Source organism: Neodiprion lecontei, chromosome 4 (assembly GCF_021901455.1).
Source record: "Neodiprion lecontei isolate iyNeoLeco1 chromosome 4, iyNeoLeco1.1, whole genome shotgun sequence".
Lineage (NCBI taxonomy): Eukaryota > Metazoa > Arthropoda > Insecta > Hymenoptera > Diprionidae > Neodiprion > Neodiprion lecontei.
Window position 1 is genome coordinate 3,902,298 of NC_060263.1, and position 12,221 is coordinate 3,914,518.

The following is a 12,221-nucleotide window of genomic DNA, read 5'->3' on the forward strand; positions in this document are numbered from 1 at the left end:
CTCCAGCATCTTTTCGACAGTTTTAAACGTACGCGCATGTATCATATACATATATACATACCGTGATCTGTTTTTAACAACGCGATTCGACCAATCAATCAATCAATCAATCAATCCAATCAATCCAATCAATCACTCCTCTTTTCTCTTTTTCCACTTTGCTCCGCGCTCTCCTCTATCATTTATTATTATCACACATCCGCAACCTATAACCGCCCTCCATCAAAACCTCTCGACTACATTTACAAATCCGTATACAGCTTGCCATCGCCCTGATGTGCCAAACGAAACGTAATCTAAACCTTCTGCAAACTGTTTTTCACCCTAATCGCTTAATTACTTAGCGAATTTCTTACATCCTAATTAAAAGTTTCACATCTGCGCTCGGTAACAATTAGTGGAAAATATGTGATTCTGTTTCTGTTTTTGCGGGTGTAGTAGTAGTAGTAACAATAATAATAATAATAATAATAATGATAATTATAATAATAATAATAACGATAGCAATAATAATAACGATAATAACGATAATTACAATAACAATAACAGTAGCAACAATAATTATTATTATTATTATGAGAGATGCAGTGTGATGGGTGACGTTGTAAATTTTAAACCCTGGGCATCGAACGAATCATCGTTGTATATTCATTCTTGCTCCATTGCGGACGTATTCGTAACAATTTATTTTAACGATAAAATTCGTCAAACTGATCATAAATTCGTGTGCGAAATTGTGTGAGGCGTTGAATTGTTGACATTCCTGTCGGATTGTGTGAAAGAATGTTTGAGAGAGGAAAGAAAAAGAAAAAAAAAAAAAAAACATTGTATAACGAAAGCTTTTCACTGCATATCACATACACAGATAAAAAATACACGGCCCTTTCCACGACATTAACAGCTGTGATGCATTTTATATAACATATATATATGTGTGTGTGTGTGTGTGTGTGTATGTATGTGCCACGCGCCAGTTCTTTAACAATAAACAATAGCAGCTTGACGTATGAGAAACAAAAACAAAAAACAAAATAACAACATTTTTTTTTTTCCTGTAATATGCATGGCAATAATTGACGCGAGTTATTGTATTATTATACGTATACAGGTTGAATAACGAAGCGCACACTTAATGCAACAATCAAGTAATTACACAAGCTCCATTTATACACAGTGTTTAGTTAAGCTCGTAGTGTAAAAAGTATTTTAACGGATATAGTAAGCCGGGCGATAGTCCTACGGTTTGTCGAAAAGCCGAATTATCCAAGTAAATGGTTTATAATTATACGTACGAATAGAGGGATGAAAAATTGGGTGAATTTTCGCAATTTACGACTCGGAAAAGCAATTGTTCCATATTGATTTCGGTTTCGTTCTAAATTTTGTCGAAAAAAGGCACGTGTATCAAGCTTCTTTTGCATATTATTCTTATTATTATTTTGTTTTTTTCTTAATATATGTATATATATATAATACATGATATTGAATAAAAATAAAGCCGAGATCGAACTTGACAATATGAATTCCGAAAATTCATCCACTTCTTTAAATACACCGTTAATAATTAACAAGCCTGCACGCGAATTGTAGTGTTATAAATAAGGGTACGGTATTGGCGAACGAATAATGCGCTGGGAGATAGTTGGAGTGACAGCGACGTAATATTACGTCGATGTTATGTAATCGCAGAAATGGGATGGGTGTGAAAAAAAAAAATTTTTGTCCAATTGTCAACAGAGTTTACGCGGAACGATAAAAACACCAGACAGCTTTCGACGGTAATCGAGTAAAACGTTTTGACAATGGGACGAGCGGGAATCGGGTGATTACGGGGTGTATTTGGATAAGGGGTGTTGAAAAGAAGCGTACCGTCAAGGTAACTGCGGTAGGCAGAGCCCCCCTTCACCATGCCAGTCTGCATCATCATCATCCCCACATCTGGAAAAAGCCGGTTTGTTCAGTCTCAACCTGACGTAGGGTGGGTGATATAAAAAGTCTGATATGCGATATTGTTACACAGGTCACGATCAACGTTCGGACGTTATGTCGGATAACTATTTTACAAAAAGTAGGTACTTTGTCCCAATTACTTTCGGACAGGTGAGGGATGAATATAATTCACGGAAGTCTTGGGTGAGACGGAACGATAAATGTTGTATTAATTACACTTGAAATTCATGTATGTATTATCAACTGTCTGAAGTAGGGTTGTTCCAGTTTTTTAACTTTTCTTTTTTCTCAACGTACCGATCGAAAAATTTGTGACAAGTACTGTAGAAAAAAAAAAGTCCGTGAGGTGTGGACATGAAAATAAATGAAAAATTATTATTATTATATATATTTTCCTATCTCCTCCGGGTTTTACGACATTTTTTTTTTGTTTTTTTTTTTTTTATCCGAGTATTAGTAACAAATTTCTCTAGTGGCAGGTTAAAATAAAAAGTTGAAAAACTAACCACCCTTGTACAAAGAGGTATGGTTTCAACGCGTGAACACGGAATGTGTGAGTCGACGGAAACACAAGCGCAGAGACACAACCTGAGATCATAGATACGTGGCGTAATGTTTAATCAATCTATTAATCTATGAACCAGGTATATTATATACTGTAACTGTATGTATCGTATATTCATAGTATATACGTGTACGGTGAAGTAGGTATGTACAATTAATCGCAACACGTACAAGTTGCGTACGTACGTGTATTATTAGGTACAACATCAGCTGGGAAAACGTTCCAATGATACTCTACGCGTCTATATACACATATATATAATATTTTATATAGCAGCTCTAACGTTTGTCAATTAGTATTATTAGTTGCCGTTAAGATTACTAACGCTATTAGCCTTGCAAGTGGTAAAAGGAACTCGATGTGAAGTTTGCCGCTTCCAAACGTTTCCTTCGTTTGCCCAGGGTTTAGGTTGAAATTAGTGTGCGATTAAAATTGGGACGTTAATGTTATACCCAAAATCGTAGACGGTGAAAATTGGTCAATTATAATTTACCGCGATAACAAAAATCAGGGATATAATCTCTGTGGATAATGAATTACGGTTCGAACCGGGCTTTGGAACCCGCGAATGAGAAATAATAAAGAAAAAAAAATAACTAAAAGAATGAAAACAAATACATTGTATAAATATATGTATATGTGTAGGAATATGGTTCGTGTATATTCCGAGTTTTTCGGATGGGTGATTTTTTTTTTTCTCCATTTCCTTGTTTCCTCACCTCAGCTGCAATGCTTAATGAATTATCCGCGGAATTATCATTTACACGCGCCGAAATCCGCAACGCCGTGTAACCGTGTTTAAATAAACAGGTTACATGGAGCATTTTGGGTACGCGCAACGATTCGGGATAGATCCTCTTCGTACTCCTCTGTCCGCACGTGTAATACACCGATGAACAAGGTATAAAACTTTACATCGAAAGGATAAAGAGATGACGATGAAAGTAGAAAAAAAAGAAAAAAAAACCATAAGATATGAAGAAAAAAAAAAAGGTTTAAAAAAAAAAAAAACTATCACGAACCTAACGCTGAAACATTATTGTTACAACGAGTAATGTGGAAAAGGGATTGTTTTGTTTCAGTTTTTGTCTTTGTTTGTTTTTTTTTTGTTTTTTTTTTGCATTTTGCATCAATGACAGCTGTCACGCTATAGGTATAAATGGCAGGCAATAAAAATATATGGATTTCAGGTTACAGGTGTACAGCCGTTAATAACTGCAGCTTCGAACTGCTTTTCTCCTTTTGTAAAACAAATTTTAAATATAATAATCATTTCCATTTTTAACTATAATTATGTATGTTAACCCGAGAGAGCTATTGTCATGCAGGCAAGGCGGACGGAGGGCACATAACAAAGTGCAAGCTAGTATCTTATTGTTAATAATATATGTATACATATATATACATACATACATACAAGTATATACATATCGTACGGCAGTCGGGCGGAAATTGACCGTTGCTGACCGAACGACAGTATTTTGCCATTTCGATATTCCGCTTTATTGTTATCGAGCGAATTTTTAATTATTTGAAAAATTTGTAATGTAATATAATATAATAAATAATGTAATGACGATTGAATGGAATATCGCGCAACCAGCGTTGCAATATACATATTCATGTATATTAGGGTGAGCCAAAGGAACTAACCTATCGAATCTAGGGTCTTAAAGGGACCTATTTAGTGAGAAAAAAATTCTCCCGATTGGAAATAATTTTTGGCTCAATTTTATATATATATGTACAGAAGGTATTGTTTTTTAAAATTAATAAAAAAATAATCCGAAATCATATATGTATGTAATATCAGGGTATTAAAATGCAATAATAATTAACGAATTACCGATCGATTGCGATTAACGCTTACACTTTTCATCTCAGTCATGTTTCAATATTGTGTATCTAATTGTCGTGTCAGCGATATATTAATTCGCGTATAATAATACGTGAACGTAATGGAACGAAAAGAATGAACTAGAATTTAGTTTTTTTTTTTCTTCCACTACCTCTCCGTAGATTGACTGATCGTGAGAGGAGAGACCGCGGTGTGATAAAAAAGTGTTCAAAGAGAAACGATTACAAAAAAAAAAAAAGAATTACGCACGATTGCATATATATATGACGGATGAAAAATAGATTCGCGGTATCGATACACATATACGATGTATGCATGTATATGTGTATAGAGGGAGGGAGGGGGGGGGGGAGGAATGGAGGAATGGATAACAATAGAAGATTAAATGTATCATATAAGCAAGTGGAGTGGAAAAGTATAGAAAGAGATAGAAGAGAATAGAGATAGACAGACAGACAGAGAGAAGATATAGATGTTTGTTATATTATTATTATTATTATATATATATATATGTATACTTATCGTTGTTATATATTTATAGAATGTGGATAATTAGAAGAAGTAAGTAATGAAGAGAAAGAATAAGGAAAAAAAAAGAAAAAAAAGAAATTTATATTATATATACAGTATATATACGTGTATATATATATATATATTAAGCGAGCGAGTAGAGACCAAGAGACGTTACCTAGGTCACGGCCCCAGGAGCGCTGCTGTTGCCCCACTAGATAATAATATATCACAAAGAGCATTGTATCAAACGTGTCGTGTGTGATTTTTTTTTTTTTTTTTTTTTTTTCACGTCACCATTTCGTCATGTTTTTCATCTTGTTTTTTTCTCTTAATCTTTTTTTTTTTTCGTCAAAATCGTCAAAAACAAGTCTATTGCACCTTTTTACAGTTTTCGAATCGTTGAAAAAAAAATCTCTTTCGCATCGAGCGCGTGTCGTTATTACATTTATTTGTTTTGTTGTTATTTTTTTCTTTTTTTTTTATTCTGTTTTCATTCGTTTGTTTTTTCTTTCAAACACGTTACAGTTACTCATACCGTACGATTTTTTGACGTCGACTCTGAAGGCTGTCGTTTTTATTTGACAGATTACTCACACCTACACGTATATGTATACATAGGTATTATACATATATTCAGGTATGCATCCCGTGTACCTGTATATACGTATGTCGTGTAGATACCTATGTACGTATGGGTATAGCCAGGCCGACCAAGTAAACGGTTTTGGCCGTGACATATTTTCATTTTCCCAATGATTTTTCACGTTACTACGACCGTCGAAAACCTTCCGCGTGACGAATGTCAAATTCTTTCTTTTTTTTTTTTTTTTTGTTTTTTCTATACCTCGTCTTTGCCCTGCGAATTTTTAAACCAATATTGACAACACCCGAATTGATTTGTGTGAACCGTGTCAAAAAAAAAAAAAAAAAAAAATTAAATATAAACAAGAAACAGGTCGTTGTCGAAATTGTTTCTGTCTGTTTTTTTATTTTCCTTACCTGTTTATACTCTGGTGATAAAATTTTAGAAAACAAATGCAAGGTACAGTACGTGTTGTAGTAAGAATGTAAAAAAAAAAAAAAACTGAAAGCAACGTTTTACAAAACGTAGGAGAAAAAAAAAACATCCCTCCTTTCTGAATCTTGCGTGAAAATGTTTAATTTCAAAAAATTAAACATTTCTTTCCTTGATTTGCAAAAATCAATTTTGGTGGTTTTGCAACAGGTTTAATAATTCACGTGGTAAAGACGAATGATTGGAAAAAAAAAAAAAAAAAAAAATTTCAAATTTTCAAAGCACCGTATAAAAAAGTTAATAAACGAATGGGGATCAAATTATCTCAGCTGTGTTAAGTCGACGCGTTTGAGTGATGATTTTATTTATTTTTTTTTTTTTTTGTCTCCCCTTTAGTTTAGTTTACTTTTCAGGCACCGTTAAATTTTATGAAACCAATTCGCGTGCCTAAAGGTAAAAGGGCATATCCCTACATGTTAGTAGGGATTTATGCTGAAAGGGCGTACAAAAAAATTTTTTTTTGCCAATCGGTTCAAAATCGTCTGAAACGCAAATATCTGTAAAAAAAATTTTTTTGGCATCCTAATGCTAAAAGGGCGTATCTCAAGACATACGCCCTTTCACCTTTTAGAAAAATAATACTTAAAAGTAAAAGGGCGCATAAAGAAAAATTCTCATTTTGATACTAAATGTTGAAAAATAGTTTCACGAAACATGCACTAAAAAACAATTTTTTTTATACCTAAGAAATTTTTCCTTATGGATAAAAAAATGATAAAAATAATAAAAAAATGATTCTTGGGATTAGAATATGGAAGTTTTTAACTATAAGAATAATATTCAATATAAATTTTATATAATAATTTTTCATGTTTTTAAGTTCTACAACTATTTTTGAAATAAAAAACATTAAACAATCACGCGTACTTTAACGTTTTTTGAATATATTTTCGGTTTTAACTTTGAAAAAGTGTACAGTTAAAGGCGTACGCTCTCACGACCACAGAAAGTTTTGCTTTTTTTTTTTTTTTTTTTTTCATATTTTGACTGTCAAAAAAAAAAAATTATACGCCCTTTTACCTTTAGATTGCCAAAATTTCGAATTCTTAAAGGTGAAAGGGCGTATAATTAAAGACATACGCCCTTTCACCTTTGGAATTTTTTTTTTTGATTTTAAGCTTAGAATATATCAACCACTTGATTGGCAATAAAAAAAAAAATTATACGCCCTTTTACTTTTGCAAAGGTAAAAGGGCACATAGATTGGGATGCGCCCTTTTACCTTTAGTCACGCGAATTATTACAATCAAATCTATCAAATTTATACGCAAACGAGTTTACGCAACGTTATTTGCCATGAGTTCGTTCCTTTTTCATTTGCTGTTTTACTTTTTTTTTTCTCTTTTATTCGTCTGATTCTTAACTGCTTCTCTTGTTCTTTCGCCATAAGATTGAAAAAATTTCTCTACCCAATCAAAAGATCATCATCTCACCGGAGATTTTCGCTACATGTGTAACAAACAATGCGGCAAATTTTCACAACGCGGTTTTACGTATATTTTATAACACATCGTCACGGAGAAACGAATATGTTATAGGCGTTCTAGACATTTATACGTATACGTAGGATAATGTTATATTTTTCACGATGTTAACGTTAATTGTGAATAGAATGAACTTACAGTTTTTGCATTTGCATTTCTTGATCAAAGTCTCATCTTTGATGTCGTCGTGGCAAGCCTTGCAGTAAAACCACGCTCTGAAAATAAAATCCAATTGTATATATTGTTGATTAAATATCATCATTGTTGATTAAATACCATTCCCGCTACCCGTTTTACTATCCATGTAACAACAAAAACAACAATAATGTCAATAATACCGCAACGTCGAAACTCACCGCTTCACCTCGTCGGCTGATTGAGCAATAAAAAATCCCTGAGTGTTCGCCGCGATCTTTGCCCCACGCGGATTGATCGAAATCTTGCTATCGTTCCCGGCGTCCCCCTTTATCTCGATTGCCAGCAGCAATAGCTTCAATTTCGTGAAGCACAACCTGGGAGAAATATCGTTGAATAACGTACGATACTTGCCTGTGCAACATCCCGTTGGGTCAATATTCAGGAGTGAATTTGTTTTTTTTGTTTTTTTTTCTTGCCCTTTCCTTCTCCTTCCTTTTGCTTTTTTCCCCACACGATAGTTTGGAAATATTTTCCCCTGCGCCAAACACTTGCATCCTTCCGAACCGAGACTATTGTCTCTCCTTTCCGTACACGGTTCAGCCTTTATGATTTTTCTTTGATTTATTTTATTATGTTAATAATAATAACAATAATAATAATAACAGTATTGTTAAACAAATGTAGAAGAAAAGGAATATTTATCCTGAATATTGAACACCAAAGGTGTTGGAATTTATTACTACATGTATGTGTAAATGGATCGATGTATTAAGGGATTGTTGTATTGTTGAAAAAAATTTTTTTTTTTAAAAAATGGATATATATTACACGAATAAGGGATGGAGGGATTTATCCTGATGAAAAAATAGATGGTCCGGACGATATTTTTACGAAAGATTTTTCCGTAATGGGGAAATGACGGAGTAAATAAAATTAGGCAACATTATTATGTTCATACGATTTCTGGAATAAAGACGAAACCGTGGTTTAAAAATAGTTTTTCATCAGGATACGGCAAAAGTTTAGCCAAGCTCGGATTGCGGAATCGAAATAAGTTGGGAAAAGAAAATATAACTTCTGTATACAAAAATCAGATTAATGCATATAACTTGGATTAAGTAAAAGGCTTACAGGATTTTGGATTTTTGAAAAATCACTATAAACCGCGTTAAACTCTTCGCCAGTTCCTTGTCATGCAAATATACGTATGGAGCATTCCACGTAAAATTAACACCCTTTTCAATTTTGATCATTTTTTATTATGATCGTCTTACCAATACAAAAAGGTATCGGGAATTTTTTCAGGTTTTCTTTAGCGACTGGTGAAATTTATACTGGTGGAACTGTTTTTTTTCTCTCTCTCTGTCTCTCTCTCTTCTTATCCCTTGATCTAAACGGATTGCAGATTCACAATATTTTGATGATTCCGTGATCCATTTACATTGAGAGGTATGAAAGAAAAAAAGGTACAAGGAAAAAAAAAAAAAACCTCCGATTCCTCCGGTAATTTGACGTGGAATGCCTCGTATAAAATAATGCAGGATGTCCCATAATTCGTGGATATATACCATATGTATACGTATCGGTAAGCAAGTTTTTTTTCAACGAACGTGTAATTAATAATTCCGTAATCAGCGTTTTCAAAAACCCTCGGATACCAAGCATCGTTCAAATCAATTATCATTTTGAATTACCGAATTCCGACTTCGGATTCGTAATCAGAAATCTAGAAGCTGGCTTTTTTTTTTGATTGAATAAAAAATTAAAAAATTTAAATCCTCGTCAATCGGATGTAACGTGAAATTTACAATTACGCAACAAACTTTGTTGCATCATTACATATCTTAGTGAATTTAATAACGCTTGGCGGAGAAATTTTACTAGCACTTGAATATCCTTATTTTCTAATATCCAAACCCCGGTCCGAGTTTACTCTATTATTATAAATATATCCACGATTCATTGTCCATATTATATTACATACAAAAAGCGTGCCCGTAAACAATAAGTCACGATTTGCGAATGCGGGAGGTGGGGGGGGATATCGGAGAAACGGTCATGCGCAGTAAAATGCCGAAGTCACGAAAAGCGTGAAAATGCAAAAACAGTTGGATAGTACGGGTAAAACGCACATTGACCTCGTGGGCAACTACAGCATGAGCATAACAATATAATGTATGTAAAAAGGTGAGACGAAAGGTTAAAAAAAGAAGGCCAAAAATAAATAAAAGTAAGAAGAAAAAAAAAAACGATCTATCGTCCATTAATCATAAAAAAAAAAGAACGAAAATGCGAACGTCTATTGCGCAGTGTGAATTTCCAACGACGGAACTCTCCGTCGTTTGCCATAATTTAACGCGCATGCGCGAAAGATCCGATAGCGGTTTGTTTGCCAGGCTTACCAACCGGCGTGAGAGTAACCCGAAAAAATGTTCACAATTGTCCCTGACAGTTGTCCTCGACACCGACAGCTGGTCAAGAATTTTCGGTTTCAAATACATCGCTGCGAACCGTCTCGTCTAAATTTCCGACGGTTGGTCCCCCTGACAAAACAACTGCCTCTCGGTTTGTTGCGCATGCGCGCTACATTCTGTCGTTAGCAATTCCCACTGCACGTATTATAATACTCGTATGTATATTTGGGTATAACAAACGTGTTTCAAGCCAACGCCTATACTATTTATATATTCTAACGGTACCTCATTCTCATCTACCAAAATTCTAACGATGTAATATATTAACAATAGTGATAACAATAGTGATGATAATAATAATAATAGTAGTAATAATAATAATAATAATAATGATAGCATTCAGCGCACACGGGTCGCGTAAAGGTTGCAGTTTCGTCATTCTTTTTTCGTTTTTTTTTTTTTTTTTTTTCAAATATTATCTTTTAATTTCCATTGCGTGCTGTGTTTCCTTTGTTTTTTTTTTTATTTATCTTGCATTTTTCTCGTCAGTTTTAACTAACCCCAAAGGGTTACAATTCTATCTAGACATCATACAGCGGGGTTCACTGATCTATAATCGTGAAAGGCACTCCCACACACGCAAACTGTTGTATCGCATACGGTGATGCAAGTTTCAATTATAAAAGTGCGATTTTTGATTGAAGTAGGAAGGAAAAAAAAAATATTCAATAATTAAATAAACAAATATAAATAATCGATAAGCGAAGTAAAATTTTACAAGTCTGTAGCGTGTTCGGCGAAACAAAACAAAAAAAAAAAAAAACTGTGCTGCATGTATTCGCCAACTTGTTATCAGGTAGGTATTTCTGTAAATGTACCGGTGATCGTTTGATATAAATCGTATTTTATTCATACTTATGGGTATATTTTATGATAAAAATTTCATTTGACCGCTTTTATTTTTCAATTATTATTTTTGTATATATATATATATTATCTTATCTTATTCGAAACTTGGTTAGTTTATATTTTCCGCTCGCAATAATTATTATTATTCGTCGCAACAGAGCGGCCGGGAGTTATATTTTATATACTTATTTATTAGAAACGCGAACGCGTGTGCAAAAAACTTATTAATCAGCTCATTTCATTTCAACTTTGTTCAATTGTTTTATTGCGTTTTTTTTTTTTTTTTTTAACGACACTTTTATTTCCACCGTCGCCGCGGAGTTTTTCAGCCCTGATCATTATCGTTGGTCTGCCGCTGGTTATGATAATATCGCCGTTTAATTTTCCTTTACTTTTCCTTTTTTTCCTCTTTTAATTCGTAAAAATGTCTATATACGCGGTGTGGTATTTGTAAAAAAAATAAATAAAAATTATCAATCTACGCACAGTATATGTATATAGACGACAACGTATTATGTATGTACATACACCTAAGAGCAGCGGGCATGCGAGTAAAAACTTTCAACGGATTGGGTGTATTCTTTTTTTCTTTCATAAGGTCTGTAACAGTTTGTAATAATTATTGTCATATGGGTATGATCAATTATATAGGATATTTCTACACGAGCACACACAGAGCCGTTATATGCAATTATTTGTGTAGAGAAAAATGGGCATAAAAATGTGTAGCACACGATATTTGTGATGTGTGGTCAAAAATATCGAGAGCGAAAATTGAAGAAAATCCAAATTACTGACAAGTAACAAATAATACTTTAATTTGGTTGCAAAATTCAAATTTTAATAATTATGTAGTCACACGTATATACATGTATCGTATCGTATATCAAACAGGTTTTAAGGTCGATGCAAAACGATTGGTAACAAAAAAAAAGATCCACTAAAACAGCGAAGCGACTCTTTTAGTTTTAAGAAAGTATAACCTAATAAAAGAAAAAAAAAATGCAAGGATCTAACAATCTAAATATACGTGATACGAAAATAAAAACGTACGTTTTGAGGATCGAGAAAAAGGATGCGTAAAAATTTTTAAAATCCATCGTCTACTGATACGGGTAACAATCGATGCCCGAAACTTCTGTACAAGAAAAAAAGCAAGATAGTGAAAAGGGAAGAAAAAAACGATCAAAATTTGAATTCAAAATGTGGAAACGAAAAAAAGTAAAACGAGAGAGAGAGAAAGAGAGAGAGAGAGACAGAGAAAGTAAAAAAAAGTGTACCTCGTATGATTTTCATCATTTATATATATATACGT

The 12,221-nt window shown here is 33.4% G+C and overlaps 1 protein-coding gene and 1 long non-coding RNA gene across 50 annotated transcripts in view; one reads left to right on the forward strand and one right to left on the reverse strand.

Annotated features, from left to right (window-relative positions):
• The window catches only part of LOC107222996 (calcium-activated potassium channel slowpoke), a 134,030-nt gene that overhangs the window by 39,320 nt on the left and 82,489 nt on the right, over window positions 1-12,221 (reverse strand). For 37 of the 49 annotated variants that reach the window (XM_046737872.1, XM_046737906.1, XM_046737873.1 and 34 more), the window contains 2 exons: window positions 7,802-7,957; window positions 7,584-7,660 (listed from right to left, as the gene is read on the reverse strand). In XM_046737872.1, coding sequence (XP_046593828.1) covers window positions 7,584-7,660; window positions 7,802-7,957 — 233 coding nt within the window. Of the gene's footprint in view, window positions 1-1,869; window positions 1,939-5,061; window positions 5,098-7,583; window positions 7,661-7,801; window positions 7,958-12,221 lie in introns of all 49 variants that reach the window. The other 12 variants (XM_046737900.1, XM_046737891.1, XM_046737898.1 and 9 more) reach the window with 2 other exon arrangements.
• On the forward strand, window positions 1,122-2,260 carry LOC124294068. The gene is made up of 3 exons (XR_006903965.1): window positions 1,122-1,267; window positions 1,738-1,951; window positions 2,021-2,260. It is a non-coding gene; the product is annotated as an uncharacterized LOC124294068 (long non-coding RNA).